Source organism: Octodon degus, unplaced genomic scaffold (assembly GCF_000260255.1).
Source record: "Octodon degus isolate 3935 unplaced genomic scaffold, OctDeg1.0 scaffold00334, whole genome shotgun sequence".
Classification (NCBI taxonomy): Eukaryota; Metazoa; Chordata; class Mammalia; order Rodentia; family Octodontidae; genus Octodon; species Octodon degus.
In genome coordinates, this window is record NW_004524910.1 from 276,052 (window position 1) to 293,263 (window position 17,212).

The window sequence follows — 17,212 nt, forward strand, 5'->3', positions numbered from 1 at the left end:
ACACAGATCAGATGTGTCAAAGTATCTTATAAATGGGGTTTACCATACCTACCATACAGATCTTTGCCTATCTTTCACATTTTCTTCTTTATCCATTAATCTATTCAATAGCAGTTTACTTGGAATCTACTTTTCTGGACATCATGCTAAAGATGTAAGTAACAGAATTTGTGCTCTTATAGAGTATTACATTCAGAATACCAGACATAAATAATGATTATTATAAATTTAAAAATATTGAAATGGTATTGCAGTCTCCAATATTAAAATTTTCTACCCAATTTTAGAAATTCCTTTGCTCTGCTCTTGTTCTAATACCCTGTGCTAGCTACTCCAGCCTACAGCTACCTGTAGGCACAGACTAATTTTTATTCTCAAAAACTGGATGCAAATATCAACTGATGAATAAACCCATTATTTGGAGGCAGACCACCTAGGATGCGCATACTGCTGCCAGAACCGACTAGTTGGTTATACTTAAAAAATTGTTCAATGTTTCTGTGTTTCAGATTCTCTACTTGTACAATTCATCTAATGGTCCCTGTATCTTCAGGTTGTTATGAAAACAATACAGAATACTATAGGCAAAACAGAAAAGCTTGCACATTTTTAATGCTTCATAAATGTTCATTCTAACTATTAAAGTAGTTGCAGTATAAAAGCTTTTGTAGAAGAAACAATCCCTGGTTGAGTTTTTAAAGTGAACACAAATCAGCCGAAAGTTAAGATATATTCCTTTTTTGCCCTTTACCTCCCTTCTTCCTTTACCCCCTCCCTATTTCTTGCTTCTGCTCAGGAATTTAGTCAAATATCTTCTTGATGAGGCTTTTCTAAGACTATCTACATTTCAAATGCTTAACTCATTCATTTTTATTATTTCCAAATTCTTTGATTATTATATTATATAATTATAAATTCTGCTAGTATAATTTCTTTATATTATGTTCTCTAAGAAAAATATCCTTTTTTCTTAGTGTTGAATAGCAGGTGCTAAAGGTAACTGAGGAAATGAATTCAATAGGAAGTATATTTTAGGTTTCCTAAGCATTTATAATATACCAGACAGCATGCAAAGTACTTTATATATTTTCTTAATTTTATAAATATCAGAAAGAATACTAGGGTCTCAATTTTGAAAGGTAATGATGCAATGATAAAAACTTCTGATTTTTCTCCCATAATATTTTATCTTGTTAACTTCATAGTTTGGCTGTACTTTGTTAACATGTAAAATGTAAGAATAAAATTTCTTTGAGTTGGAACACATGTTAACCAAGAGAAGCTGATGAACATCTTATACTTAGCAGATCTGGACTCTGTCCATAGTGCTGACACTTTTTAGAATGCTCTCTTTGATCACATACAGCCAAGTGAAAATTATGACCCTGAGATGACAATAAAGCCCTTTCTACGTAATACGTTTTACTCTCTATACTGAAGGTTTTTTGAGTGTGGAAATATCCACTAATTATGTTAGTGAATCTTTCCTGAGTAGGAGTTTCTTGAGATTGAGGCATATTTAAGTCTTCTCTTTAGGTATTGTTTGGTAACTATTGGTTCAATTTTTCTCCTTCTTACCCTTTGTTTTACAGAAGATACTCTGCTTGACATCAACCCCTTTCATTATGCATCAAGACCCATCTATTAAGAAACACTTCTCCTGGCTTCCTTAGCACCACTAATTATTAAAGAGAGATAGAATAGGAACATCAAGTGAAGCTGTGACTTTAGCTATCCTCTATAGAACTAAGTTGAAACAATATAGACTACATATAGTCCATACCAATTCAGACTGAAAAAAATGATAATCTAAACTATATGAACCCAATGATCAATTTTCCTTTTTATGTTTTGGGGAGGAAAGATATTTGATCTGCAGTAATCATATTAAAAAGGTGGAGAATGAAGCTACAGATTTTCTTTCTTAAGTATTATAGAGACATAAATGACACATGGAGACTTCTCCTACCTTTGTGGAATATGGATGCCTAACAAAATCTTGGACAGAAGTATGATGTGGGAAAACTGGACAACAGTCAATGAGTTTATTCTTATAAGCTTCTCAAACCTGTCTTCTGAGCTACAGGCTCTGCTGTTTCTCCTGTTTTTGATCATTTACTTGGTTACACTAATGGGAAATGTCCTCATCATCCTGGTCACTACTTCTGATTCTGCTCTGCAAAGTCCTATGTACTTCTTCCTCAGAAATTTATCCTGCCTGGAGATAGGTTTCAATTTGGTCATTGTGCCTAAGATGCTGGAGACCCTGATTGCCCAAGAAACAACCATTTCCTTCCTTGGCTGTGCCACTCAGATGTATTTCTTCTTCTTCTTTGGGGCTGCTGAGTGCTGCCTCCTGGCCACAATGGCTTATGACAGTTATGTGGCCATCTGTAACCCCTTGCATTACCCAGTTATCATGGGACTCAAGACCTGCACTCAACTGGCAGCTGCATCTTGGTTCTCAGGCTTTCCAGTGGCCACCGTACAAACTTCCTGGATTTTCAGTTTCCCTTTTTGTGGCCCCAACAAGGTGAACCACTTCTTCTGTGACAGCCCTCCTGTCATCAAACTGGTCTGTGCTGATACCTCTCTGTTTGAATTGGAGGCCCTGACAGCAACTGTCCTATTTATTCTCTTCCCATTCTTGCTGATCCTAGGGTCTTATGTCCGCATCCTCTCCACCATCTTCAGCATGCCCTCAGCTGAGGGGAAACACAAGGCCTTCTCCACGTGCTCCTCCCACCTCCTTGTTGTTTCCCTCTTCTACAGCACAGCCATTCTCACTTATTTCCGACCCCGTTCTAACACTTCTCCTGAGAACAAAAAGCTGCTGTCACTGTCCTATACAGTGGTCACTCCCATGCTGAATCCCATCATCTACAGTTTAAGGAATAACGAAGTGAAGGCTGCCCTAAGGCGGGTCATCCGCAGAATTAGGGGCCTTCAGAAGCTATGACTAACTTAGATGGAAACTGAAAGGGTAAAGGACAGAGGAAAGAAAACTATATTCTCAAATTAATTTTTCAGCTCCACTCTTTCCAGGAACACATGGTATGCCCCCTGGGATTTGGGGCTTTCCATTAGAATGCATTTCTGAAGAAAGAATGTGAATAATGAAAGCAGGCATTGTCTTCTATGCCACGGTAGTACCAGTGTCTCTAAGGACGCTGCTAACTTATATAGATTAGGTTCTTCAAAAGATTATACAATTCACTCTTTTTGTTTTAACCTTGAATTTTTTTTATTAATTTCATTGTATAATCTGCTTTACTTTCTTGTATTTATCCAAAGCCCTACCTGAATATGTCTTTAGTATTTTTATTTATGAAGTAGTTCAAATAATAGTATTAATGACAATAAATTTACAGTATTTTTCATTGTTCTGCTCATTTTTATAGACAAATCTTGAGTTTGCTCTCAAAATTACAACAAATTTTTATTAAGCAATCTGAACATATCAGGGCCAGATTAGGCCCTCACAACACTGCAGTAAGCAAAACAGATATTTTGCCTCATGGAATTTATTTATTTATTTATTTATTTATTTTTGTATGTGGTACTAGGGATCGAACTCAGGACCCTGCACTTGCTAGGTGAGCACTTATTCCCCTGAGCTATTTCCCCAGCCCCTCATGGAATTTATACACTAGAAAGAAAGCAATGAAAACATACTTCAGATCTTCAAAGCCTTGTAATGTGTGTGCATTTAGAGGAGTAGCAATTGATTACTCCTATTCTGCCATAGTTGGTCTGTGCCTTGTCTGGAGAAAGACTATTCAGCACTGAAAGCTGCCTAAGTCTCAAGTCACTCACGTGGGATACGAAAACTGCTTTACAGAAAGATTATAAAGACCTCTCCATTCAAGTATACATAGGGAAGTTATAGGAATCCTCTTAAACAACTCAAAGATGCTGTTTGTTCAACTTTTTTCTGTAAGATTATATGATTGAATGAAATCAATTGCTCCTTTCAAGCTTGTACAACATTCTGCCAACATAGCAGACTAATTTTTCTCAATGAATATAGAATGACTCTCAACAAACAGCATCCTTGGGGTATAGGCAGTGCAACTTGCATTAATTCCCAATAATTCATTGACAGTTATAGAGTAAAATAGTATTTACTGCACAAGTATATCATTTCCCCCAACTGTATTTAAAAAAAAACCCTAGGGCTGTGGAGATAGCTGCACAGTCTAAGCACCTGCCTGGCAAGTGCAAGGATTGGAGTTTGATCCCTGGCACCCCATACCATGCCAGCTCCAGAACCCTGGATGCAACATGCCAGCCCTGAAACCAGGCATGTTGGCACACTCCTGTGATCCCAGCACTGGGGAGGCTGAGACAGGAGACTCACTAAGCGTTTAAACTGTGTAGAGAGACAATGTATCAAAGAAATAATTTTTTAAAAAAAAAAACTTACCTGGTAAATGGATAAACAAACTGAGATATATATCTATGATGCACTATTACTCGGCAATAGACTATTAATAAATACAATATAAATGTACCACCAAACCTTATGTTATATAAAAGTCAGAATAAAAAATATTCTTAGGATACACATGCATAAAATTTTAGAAAAGGCAAATACATAATAACAGCAGATCAAATGACTGCCAGAGAACAGGAGGAAGTACATAAATTGACTAAAAGAGGATGCCACAAACTTTCCAAGTGATGAAAATCTTTTATATCACGTGTAATGATGGTTAAACTACTGTTTTTGTTTGCGAAAACTGAACTCCAATGTGAACACAGCTCTACTAGTTTGGCTCCTGGTGGTATGTTGATCACACTGCACCACTTCTGTCACTCAGAACTCAGGATTTTGTCCTTGCAGAAATAGAATCATAGTGTATCTCATTTCTTTATGGTGAAATAATTGGCTTAAGTCCACTGAATTTGTTTCTCCACTCAATCCAGAACCAAAAGCATCCGACTTGATAAAATTGCAAAATTGGCCTGCTAAAGCCCCAGTTACCACCAAATAAGATGCATGCTCTAAGAGCTTGAAGTCCTGTCTTATAAAATGCAGTATATACTTTTCAAATAGTTGTGAAAATATGGTGCTGCTCTACAATTGATGCAGTTCAAAGATTGATAAATATAAGGATATAGGTCAAGTGGCTCCTGAGATTATTGAGCAAGTAATCCTTTGCAGTCTTTGTTACCCATCTCTACATTCTTAGGCTTGACTGAGTTAAGATTCCTACTATCCCAAATAAATGCCTTCACTATGGTCCTGAACTACTGAGAATCTTAACAAATTAAAAACCACTTTCTCACTGGTATTGTAGTTCTTTTATTACTGAACTGGTAGGCACACATTGGTACAATCAGTGTATAGTCTAAAGTGATTGATCTTATTTCCAAACACAAATTTAAATGGTCAAAAACACGTGTGGTAAAGAAGACTGAGTCGAGATCCCAGATGATTCACTGGGATAACATTATACATCCTTGAACAGCAGGTCCAGGCAAAAAGAAACCACAGAGGTACCATAAAAAAGGGATTATCAAGTACTCAAATTTTAAGGGGAAAAGTTTTCAGTCAGCGTATGAGATAAACCCTAGCAAACACAGACTAAGATAGAAAAGAAGTTCATGAAAGGTAGTTAAAGAAAAAGTCATAATTGTCAATTTAGGTCTGTTAATAAGGATCAGAAACTACAGTAGATACTTTTCCTTCTAATGATTTGCTTTTTTCCATCTTTTTTCTTCCTAATTTACTTGTATAAGTAATCCTAGTGGAAATAATCCTACCTTTCCTTGTAGGTATCAAGAAGTGTGACTTACTTGATGTCACATGGCTACAATAAACTTGTTGGTGGAATTTTGCATGTTCTCTATATTAGGAACATGAGTTATCACTGGACAAAGAAGAAGTAGATGCTGAGGGCCAAAGAACAATCATTTGCTCTTCACCTTCAGCTTCCTTTGACCTGTGATTTCACTGTCCTCTCTCACCTTGCCATGTGTTCAGAATGTTTGTTTTCAGAGCCAGCCAAATAGCGAAGCAGATTAAAGCCCTTACTTAGGCAGATGCACCTGCCAGGGCTCAATCCCTGGTGCATTGTGTGGACCCCTCTCCCTGGGGTGCTCTGAGATGGTGATTGAGACTGGGCATAGTGGCACACACCTGTAATCCCAGCTCTTGGGAGGCTGAATACAGGCGGATCACTATGAGTCTGATCTACATAGTGAGAGAGGACCCTGTAGACCCTGTACTAAATACAAAACAAAAAAAAAAACTTTTTGTCTTTTATGAACCATATGAAGAAGTTCCTTTGTACTCTGACTTCTAAATGGAATACAATAGTGAGGCTCAAAAGGAGGTAGAAATTAAGCTTGAAGTATCTCTTCCCAGCACTTTCTAATCTCCATCTGACCTAGTCCACAGCTCTTATGTGATGTACTTTGCCTATAGCTACTTTCTCTAGCTCCTAGTTCTGTCTTCTTGGTCCTTCAGGACTAGGTTTGATTATAGGTTCTCATTCTTGCTAGACCTGGTATGTGTCATTATTTCTTGTGGATTTACAAAACTACATATTCACTCTCACGAAGGTGAATCCTAATAGGTAAGATCTTCACATCTCTAGAAGGACTGAAATGGACAGAAGAGCTCAGATGTGCTGGTCACTGTACCATGCTCTTCCTTACTCGCCTCTAACACACACAGGTGACTTACATGCATATACAAACAGCACCTAAATCATGGCAAATGATTGATATTTCTTAAATTTTTATTGTTGTGCTTTTTTAAGTTCAAATACTACAATACAAAGAAGTATCGGTGTAAGATACTGGAGAGATAAATACATAGATGTGTAATATTATATATAAAAGAAAACATTTTACAAGGTTTATAAAATATGAATATTTCTCAGGAAATTTCCTATTTTGGGTGTCAAAGACTGAAGCAGAAGGAAACAGATCTTCTGCCCTATTGCTCCTCGAATTGGTTTGCTTCTTCAACAAAGGAAGTGCTAAAGGGTAAAGAGGGAATTTGAAGACAAGGTTCAAGAATGAGAATCTCACATTTAGATTCTTGAGGAAGTAAACTGCCCAGCAAGTCTTACCAGGTAGGAAGTCAGAAAGGTCTCCAAGTCAGTGGATGATAGTAAGCCTGCATGGGAAATTTCTCGTGGCTACTTTCCTCAGGGCTCCCTTCACATCCTTGTTCCTCAGGCTGTAGATTAAGGGATTAAGCATTGGAGTTACCACTGCATAGAAAACAGACACCAGTTTCTCTTGCTGTTTGGAAGATTTGGGTGTCATGTAGGTGATAATTGCTGATCCATAAAAAAGGGTGACCACCAGAAGGTGGGAGCCGCAGGTCGAAAACGCCTTGAGCCTTCCAGCAGCTGACTTCATCTTGACCACAGTCTCTATGATGTAGCCATAAGATACAAGAATTAGGGAAACTGGTAGAAGAAGAATCACAACCCCCATGAGGAAAATAGCCATCTCTGAAGTACGAGTGTCGGTGGATGCCAGAATCAACAATGCAGGGGCCTCACAAAAGAAATGAGCAATACTGTTGCTGCCTCGGTAGGGCAGCCTGAGTGTGAAAGTGGTGTCCACCACGGACACTAAAATGCCACTGGCCCATGATCCGGTGGCCAGCTGGATACACACCCTCCAGGTCATGATGCTAGGGTAATGCAAAGGGTTGCAGATTGCCACATACCGATCAAAGGACATCACTGCCAAAAGGACACACTGTGTACACCCAAAAATGAGGAAGAGGAAAAGTTGAGCTGCACACCGAGTGAATGAAATTACCTTCTTTCTTGAAAGTAGGTGGACTAGGGCCTGAGGAACTATGTTTGTAGAGAAACAGAGGTCAGCCAGGGACAAATTGCAGAGAAAAAAATACATGGGCGTGTGAAGCTGGTTGTCAACTTGCACAAGGGACATGAGAAGCAGATTTCCAAGCACAGTGATCAGATAGACACCCAGGAATAAGATGAACAGCAGCTGTTGGGTGTTGGGGTCATCAGAGAGTCCCAGAAGAAGGAATTCTGTCACTTGTGTTTGATTTGTCTTTCTCATAGTTTGTCTACCTTTTCAGCAATAAATCACTAGATGGTAAACATATGTGTTCATGACCTATAAAATTATGTAATTCAGAGCTGTAAGGCTTACCTATACTCCAGTTACTGCAACATTTCAAGAAATTCTCTTTATGATGCCTTTAGAAGATGATTATGCTGCTTAAGGTGGGAACATGCTCAGTGTTGCACAATAGTACTTTATAATATGGTATATTCATTGTTGGTATATTCTGGCAAGTGAAGGTAGATCAAAGGAAGAATCATCCTCCTTGTTTTGAATATCACAGCTTCAACAGTGGGTCAACGAATGATGATCAGATGTATCATAGAGTCATGCCATGTAATTGCAATTTATTGTCAGTTAAATCCTCTGTGTCCTATACTGTTCTTGCCAGATTTCCATCTCATGATTGTGCTAATATTTAAAAATAGTATTTTGAACAAGTGACTGATCTTGCCTCTTCCCTTGAAAAGATAGTCAGGTAGGAATAAGAATTTTAAAAGAGGCAAAATACTTTGTACAATAAATATGTTTCTTAAAGAAAATGACTTGTCCTAAAGGAACCGGACAGCTAAAGAATAATTCTGAATACCTTAGCATCTTATCTGTGGCTTCTGCTGGAGTTCTGTGAAGCCAATCTCAGCTGTGAATAAAATTCCAAAATAGAAGACACAGTCAGAGCACAAATTTCATTTAAGTCGTCAACTTGGCTGATGTCTTGCTCTGCTTAAACAGTACTACTACTCGCTATCATCATCTCTTACTACCTTGTGTTATCTATTATTTATTTCTCCCCTAAATTTAAAAACTCCTTTGAAAACTGTGTTCTTTTTTGTGTGTACTAGAGAAATCATAGTAGAGCACCTCATTCAGTAAATGATCATTAATTATACAATGTCAGTAATATAAATAGAGATACATAGAAGGCCTACATTGTCACTAAAGAGATTTGAAAGAATCAGGAGTGATTATAAAATTTATATAGCCCTTACAAAAATCAAGGGAGCTTAAAATGTGAAGTTTTAATTTCTGTGCAAGGGTTGGATTATCAACTATTTGTCTGATAATTGATAATGTTTCAGGATAACATTTCAAATGTATCAGTGATTACCAAGGAAAATAGTTGCATCAAATGTAGTTATCAATATAATTTTAAAAAGCAAAATATTTAAGCATCAATGTATGTGCTTGAATAATATACAATAATAAAGATCATATATATCTTTACTAACATTTTTTGGCAGTACCGAGGTTTGAACTTGGGCTCCTTAATAAGCTATATTCACAATATTTTTAATTTTTTTTAATTTTCAGACAGGGTCTTATTAAGCTACTAAGTCACCAGGCTGGAAACAAACTTGCAATCCTCCTGCCATAGCCTCACAGAATGGCATTAAAAGTAGTGAGTCTGATGACCACTTTCATTTCAAAATAATTATAACCTTAAATGTTTTCAGATATCCAACAACTACAATGTGATATATAAATACTTAGGATTTCTACTGTTGACTAAGTCATAAATACTTCTAGCACTGGAATCAGTGATTACCTAAAGTTAAATTAGAGACAAATACCAAAGTTCACTTAGTGGAAAGTAAAAATGTAAAGGTAGCATTTCACAAGTAAATTCAAAAACACCCTGAAATCCTAGTTAAGAACTACTAGGCTACAGGAATTTTCAAAACAAAAAAAGCAACAGAGAGTGAGAGACGGAGAGGAGGAGAGAGAGACAGAGGAAGTGGGGGAGACAGAGAAAGAAGGGTGAGAGAAGGAGTAGGAAGAGGAAGAGGAGGAAGGGGAGGGGAGGGGAGGAAAGGAAGGAAGGAGAGAGAGGGAGGGAGGGAGGGAGAGACAGAGACAGAAAGAGAGAGAGAGAGGAGAGAAGAGAGAAGAAAGAAGAAAGAAAGAAAGAAAGAAAGAAAGAAAGAAAGAAAGAAAGAAAGAAAGAAAGAAAGAAAGAAAGAAAGAAAGTTAAAAAGAGGTTAATTACACCCTGCATAACCTATTAACAGAGGCTTAATGTCTAGATGCGTCTGTGGGTTTAAGTGATGAAAAAATTCTCCTTATTTAGCCTTAGACTAAAGTTAGGATGTGAAATCAGAAGGTCTCATTGTCCTTTGTTTAACTACTTGATGTTTTAGTTGCTTATTCATTGTGTAAGAAGGTCTAAAGCAAACCACTTAATCCAAACCATGCATCACCTAGTTGACAAAAGTCCAATTTATAACCACCCACCCTTACCCATTGCTGGTTAGCCATAGATTCCCCTCTCCTCCTCTCACTGTCTGGGATTTCTCCCTAAATCTCTCCCAATTCTCCATTTAACCCAAACACACAGACATAGATGCAATTACCCTTATCCACAAATACCTAGTCTACCATAGATACACAAGTATGATTACAGCATCATGTACTTACGTCTATAGGAGCTCTTAACAAGTATTTCCCTGTGACCATAAGATGTTCAAGGTCAGGGACAACATCCATATTACCTTAATTCCCAGCCAATAAGATCAATCATGGTACATAATTGTCCAGCCCTGTGATTTGACCTGAACCAAGGTATCAGACAACAGAGAGATGAATGTGTGTTATTGACGAATGTGACTAGTGAGTTGTCATACGATATGGGCTCTTACTGACTAGGACTGCCCTGGAAGGCAGCATCCCTAACTTCCCTGACTGTGATTAGGAATGTTATTCTGCCACACAAATGTAGAGGAAGAAATGTTTCCCTAGGTGACTGTGAATCTGCCTTCAAGGTCAAGAAGCATATGTAAGAAAAATCATTCTCACTGTCAACATTTCTGTCACTTAATTTTATCTTTTCTCCAGATTAACAGGAACTGTAAGTTCATTTTTCTAAAGATAAAATATGTCATTGGATGTGATGGAGAATTGAAAGGATTACAGAATGAGGCAGTATCTCGTTGACATATATTTTAGGAAGAAGTGATTGAGTAAATCCATAGGGAACTAACAGAAAAATACCCAATTTCTCTTCTGATTTCAAGATCCTTTGCACTTAAAATCACCTATTCCTTATCCCCCAAACTCAGCTTAACAGAAGCATAAGAGACAAAACTCATTCTGTGACATTTCTGTTTATGTCTACATAAAATGAAGACCAAGATTATTCTGCACTAGGAAATTTTTATTGTAATTATCATCTAATAAGGCATGTGAAAATGTACCACTGTGAAAAGTGGCCAGATCTGTTGCAGAAGATTTAGCCTCAGTATGGAGGTTATTTTGATAAAAGTATATTAATTAAAAAATCAAATCTAAATGGGCAAAAGCAGCTCATTTCCCATATACACCCAGACACCCCTTCTTGGTTCACATCATGCCTTCTCTTCCCATCTCTCTAGTGATCATACTGAATTTTCTTATCTGGAAGAGAGAGAGCTTAAATCCCCATGCCAATGCCAGGAAAGACACGCCACTGTTGAGGGAGGAAGCATTGCAGCTGCACTGGCTGCACCTTGGGAAAGTGGAGACAACAGGCATCTCGCCATAAAAACAGAGCTCAGTAAAGTCTCCTAGTCAAGACCGAGGATAAGGCAGGAAAGGGAATCTCCACATCTCCCATGTGTTGCTTCTCTATTCAAAGTTCTTACTGAAGACTTCAGGATAAATGGTGCATTCATATTTCCATTTAAAGGAGGTGACACTGTGAAGAGGGGATTCTAGAAGCAGCTAAAGAACTCAGGAGAATTCTGGATCATTAGTTTGCATCCTAAGCTGTATTTCCTCTCAGAAGGCTCCCAGATGGTTACAAGGAGCACAGAAGAGGGAACATTGCACAGCTGCAATTAGGCATTGAGCTTCTAGAAGAGAAAAGTACTAGGATCTATCATAGACTCAGGTCTATCATATACTCGGTATAATTTTAAGTTCATCATTTTCAGAATAGAAAATGATGATATAGGTGATATACTCCAGATAATTGGATTAATATGATAACATCTCCCTATTGCACTGCCTTGAATCATTATAATATTAATATATAATTAAAATATAAAATTATTGTTATAGCCAAGGCTGGAGATTTACACTATCAGAAAATGTCTGAGGCCTTGGGATTTTTTTGTGGGTGTGTGTGTGTGTGTGTGTGTGTGTGTACCAGAGATGGAACTCATGACCTTGCACTTGCCAGGCAGGGCCTTATGCCACTGAGCTATCTACCCAGCAATATCTGGGTTTTGACAGATATTGTATGTTTGACATCATCCAGGGTATTTGTTAAATATTTACAGAATCCTAAACTATCTAAACAAGAGACTGAAAAATCCAACACAAATCAATTATAAAAAGAAAAAGTAAGCAGAATTCTTCATGCTGGGTTGAGTGTGCGGCCCTAGCAGCAGTCAGAGTCTGAGAAGAAGAAGAAGAGACTGGCGGCGCTCCCACTTTCTTCCTTGCAGCCTCTGAATGACTTGTCTGGGAGAAAGAGCCAGCTCAGCCTCCATCACCCTCACAAAGCCGAAATGGCAAGACTAGTCTCTTAGTCAATTTAGTGAATTGTGTGGTTACAGTCAATCCTCTTTACGATTTTCCCAACAATTTGTTTAAGAATTACTAAAAGAAAGTAATCAAAGTACATAGGAAAATATATGCTGAATAAACTTTTATTTTGTAACTTTGTATCCTGTAACAATTTCAGATTTTTTTAATCTTTTTTTTTAATTCTTATTTGTTTACTTGGTACAGGGTCTTGCTATGCAGCTTGGACTCAGTGATCTTCCTGTCTCGGCCTCCCAAGCCCTGGGATTAACAGTGTGCACCACCATGCCTGTTTTTCAGTGGCCAGCATAGTGTGCCTGGGGTTCTGGGGGTCCACACAGCATGTGGTACTAGGGATCGAACCTGGATCCTTGCACTTTCCAGGCAGGCACTTAGACCACCAAGCTATCTCCCCTGCCCCAGATTTTTAAAGAAGTTAAGAGAATATTATGAAGAACTACTCAAATTCTCCAATTATTAACATTTTAATACATTTTCTTTATAATTTATCTCTATTTTACATGTTCTATTTTAATACTTCAGCAGCAATTTATAGATTGATACTCCAAAGAGCTTCTACAAATTAACAGGAGTTGGACATTTCCATTTTTAAGTGAGCAGAAAACTTGAACAAACACTTGTTCAAGGAAACAAGGAAATGTAAAGAGTTAATGAACGTGAACACGTGCACAACATAATTAACCCATAGGCCTTGTAAATTAAAACCACAGTTAAGTTCCATTGTCATCAAAATGAATAAAATGACTCTGACAATGGAGCAATTTACACTGCCTATGAAAGCATAAATTACAGAATAAATTCAAGTCCATTTGGAAGTATTTTTGAAGATAAAAGAAAGAAGAAGGGGGCTGGCCAGATAGCTCAGCAGACTGAAGCGCCCGTTTAGGTAGAGTGCAGTGGCTGGAGTTTGATATCTGGCATGCCATGCAGGTCCCACCCCAGGGGCGTGCTGAGATGGTGATTGACATTGGGCATGGTAGTGCACACCTATAATCCCAGCATTTGGGAGGGTGAAAATAAGAGGATCACTACTAGTCTGATCTGTGTAATGAGACCCTATAAAAATCTGTAAACCCTGTACTAAACATGAAAGAAAGAAAGAGAGAGAGAGAGAGAGAGAGAGAGAGAGAGAGAGAGAGAGAGAGAGAGAGAAAGAAAAAGAAAGAAAGAAAGAAAGAAAGAAAGAAAGAAAGAAAGAAAGAAAGAAAGAAAGAGGGAAGGAAGAAGAGACAGGAGGGAGGAAGACAAAGAAAAAGAAGTGTTGGTGAGGATGTTGTAACCCTTAAATACTGCTACTGTGAATGTGAAATGATGCAACTGGAATGGAAAACGGTATGGTGGTTCTTCAACAAATTAAGCATGTGCTTATCATATGACCCAACAATTCCACTCATTGCATATACTCAAGAAAACTGAAAATAAGTGTCCAAATAAATACTTGAAAGAGAATATTCATAGCAATGCTACCCCAAACAGTCCGCTGAAAGATAAACACAGTGTGGCCTATCCCTGCAATGGAGTGATCTTCAATCACAAAAAGGAACAAAGTCCTGATACATGGTACAACAGAACAACTCTTAAAACCTGTTGATCTGAAGAAACAACAGAAATGATTCTATTCATATGAAGTGCCTGGAATTGGTGAGGACACAGATGTGGAAAACAGATTAATGGTTGCTAATACCTGGAGAAAGGGAGGAATGGAGAGTGACTCTTGAATGATACAGGGGTTTCTTTCAGAGTGATGAAAATGTTCTTTAATTAGAGAGTAGATATGTTTTTGTAACATGATGAGGGTACTAAACATCACTGAGTCGTACTCCTTATCATGGCTAAAATGGTAGTTTCCTATTTTACTGTAAATAAAAATAACTAATTAATTAAAATAGAAAAAACAAGGGCCAGCAAGATAGCTCAGTGGACTAAGTGCTTATTTAGGCAAGCACACGTACCAGGTTCAAGCCCCATTACCACACACAACAACAGCCCCACCTTTGGGCCCACTGAGCGGGCAACAGAGTCCTAGCACGGTGGTATAAGCCTATAATCCCAGTGCTAAGGAGGCTGAAAACAGGAGGATCCTATGAGTAAGAGCTGCATAGTGAGACCCTGTACCAAAAACATGAAGAAAAAAAATAGAACGAGCACAAAATAATAATGACAAGAGACCTACTACAAGGACAAAGTGATCTCAAGAGTTTTTTTCTCCAGGCAGCATAAATCTAACACATTGCCTTTCTCACAAATTATGTCAAATAATTTTTTTCTCTTATTTTCATGATATTTGTGTTGGGGATGTATTATATAAGTTGGATATCCCTCACTAAGAAGGAAGACAATTGGAATTGTGACAGATGTATTGAAAGAACTTCTATAGCATTTAGAAGAAAAAGAAGAGATGCACATCTGGAAACATCAGTCATCAACTTGAATGAGGTTAGTGGAAAAGTAAGAAACAAAGGACTCTTTCAAAACTACATAGGGATGGCCAAATAGCTCAGCTGATTAAAGCACCTGCATGCAGGCACAAGGGCTGGGAGTTCGATCCCCGAGGTGCACTGAGATGGTGATTGAGACCGGGCGTGGTGTCACATGCCTGTAATTCCAGCTCTTGGCAGGCTGTAAACAGGTGGATCACTGTGGAGAGACCCTGAGCACCCTGTAAACCCTTCCCTAAAATAGAAAAATAAATAAATAAAATAAAAATAAAAGCCACATATATACAGAGAGCACAGGTAGAAAACAACAAAATTATATTTTCAAGGATAAAATAAAAGCATTGCACATATTACAATAATTACAGGGTCAATGAAAATGAGGTATGAATATAAATTCAGCAAGAAATTAATAAATAGAAAAGAAATTTTGAAATACCTATAATAACGTGTCATCTACTAAGGAAAATAAGTCAGTTTTTTGACCCAGAACAATCAATTAGTAATAATTTATATGTGAAAGAAGTTTAAATTTCAAGGCCCTTGCTCAGAAATAGAATTCATGAGTAAGAAGAGCCAACATGGTGAAAATGGCCATGCTTTCAAAAATTTATACAGATCTAATGCAATCCCAATCAAAATGCCATTAGCATGCCTCACAGAACTAGAGAAAACATTCTTAAAGTCATTTGGAATCAGAAAAGACCTAGGATAACAAAAAAGTTCCGGGCAACAAAGGCAAGGCAGGAGGCATTACAATCCCAGATTTGAAAAAGTATACTACAGTGCCATTGTTAAAACAAATGAGCAAAAAAAAAAAAAAAAAAAAAAAGACCTGAAGATCAATGAAACAGATTAGAAGATTCAGGAACAATGCCAGTCACTTTTGCCCCTTTATCTTTGACAAAGTGGCCAAACATTTTCACTGAAGAAAGCTAGCCTTTCAAATAAATGGTGCTGGAAAAACTGGCTTTTCACATGCTGAAGAATAAAATTACACCCACATCTATCACTGTACACTAAGCTAAAATCAAAATAGTTCAAAAATCTGAACTATTAAATATTAAAATAGGGGGCCTGGCAGATTATTTCAGCTGTCTAAAACCCCTTCTTGAGCAAAATCAATCAGGATCAAGGGACTGAGGTTCGATGCCAGCACCACATGCCACACCAGACCCACCCTTATGGTAGCCTGAGCCAGCCAAAAAAAAAAAAAAGAATCCTAAATATTAAAATAGAAATACTAAAACTTCTAGGAGAGAAAATAAGCAGAACTCTTGAAGACAGGTATAGGTAAAGACTTCATGAACAAAACCCAACTGCACAGTAAAACTACAAAGAATGAACAACTTGGATCTTATTTATTTCTTATTTATTTGGTACAAGATTTTGACACACAGCTCAGATTCATAGTGATCCTCCTGTCTCAGCTGCCCCAGTGCTGGGATTACAGATGTGCACCACCACACCCAGTTTCAGTGGCCCAAATGGTGTGCCTGGAGTTCATACTAGGTTTCGAACCCAGGTACTTGTATTTGCTAGGCAGGTGTCCCGGACCACTGAACTATCTCCCCAGTCCAGATCTCATCTTATGAAGAAGCTTTGCACAGCAAAAGAGATCATCAATGGAGTGAAAAAATAATAGTGTGAAAAAATTCTAGCCAGTTGTCCTTCAGAAAAAAAGACCAATATTTAGAACATATTAAGTGAAAAAAAAAAAAATCAGACTCCCATGAATTTAATGACCAACCCAAAAATTGGCATCTGAGATGAATACATACTTCTCAAAAGAAATACAAATGGCAGATAAATACATGAAAAAATTTTCAATATCTTTGGTCATTTGAGAAACACAAATTAAAGCAATGCCGAGAATCTGCCTCACTCCAGAAAGAATGACTATTATCAAGAAATCAACCAATATCAAATGTGGGCAAGGCCGGGAGTGGGGAGGATCACTCTGGTGCTAGGAGTGTAGACCAGTGCAACCACTGTGAAAATCAGTGTGGGCTTTCCTCAAAAAAGTAGTAGAAATTCCATTCGACTCAGGTATTTCTCTTCTTGGTATCTTCCCCCCAAAATTAAAAGCATCATATCACACCAATATATGCACACTCATGTCTATAATAGCAGATATATAGAGATATATAGATGTAGATGTAGATATAGATATAGATATAGATATA

General features: G+C 37.7%; 2 protein-coding genes across 2 annotated transcripts; one reads left to right on the forward strand and one right to left on the reverse strand.

Moving 5' to 3' along the window:
• The first annotated feature begins 2,000 nt into the window (after positions 1–2,000).
• On the forward strand, positions 2,001–2,977 carry LOC101561122 (olfactory receptor 10A4). Its single transcript, XM_004647862.1, has one exon. The coding sequence runs from the start codon at positions 2,012–2,014 to the stop codon at positions 2,957–2,959; it is 948 nt and encodes a 315-aa protein (XP_004647919.1). The 5' UTR covers positions 2,001–2,011; the 3' UTR covers positions 2,960–2,977.
• Positions 2,978–7,113: 4,136 nt separating this feature from the next.
• LOC101564976 (olfactory receptor 2D2) lies at positions 7,114–8,061 on the reverse strand. Its single transcript, XM_004647871.1, has one exon. It carries the CDS (start codon positions 8,059–8,061, stop codon positions 7,114–7,116), a length of 948 nt encoding a protein of 315 aa, XP_004647928.1.
• Positions 8,062–17,212: the final 9,151 nt, after the last annotated feature.

Excerpts from the sequence above, each read along its gene's own strand:
- LOC101564976 (XM_004647871.1), bottom strand. The coding sequence starts at position 8,061 with ATGAGAAAGACAAATCAAACACAAGTGACAGAATTCCTTCTTCTGGGA.
- LOC101561122 (XM_004647862.1), top strand. The coding sequence starts at position 2,012 with ATGATGTGGGAAAACTGGACAACAGTCAATGAGTTTATTCTTATAAGC.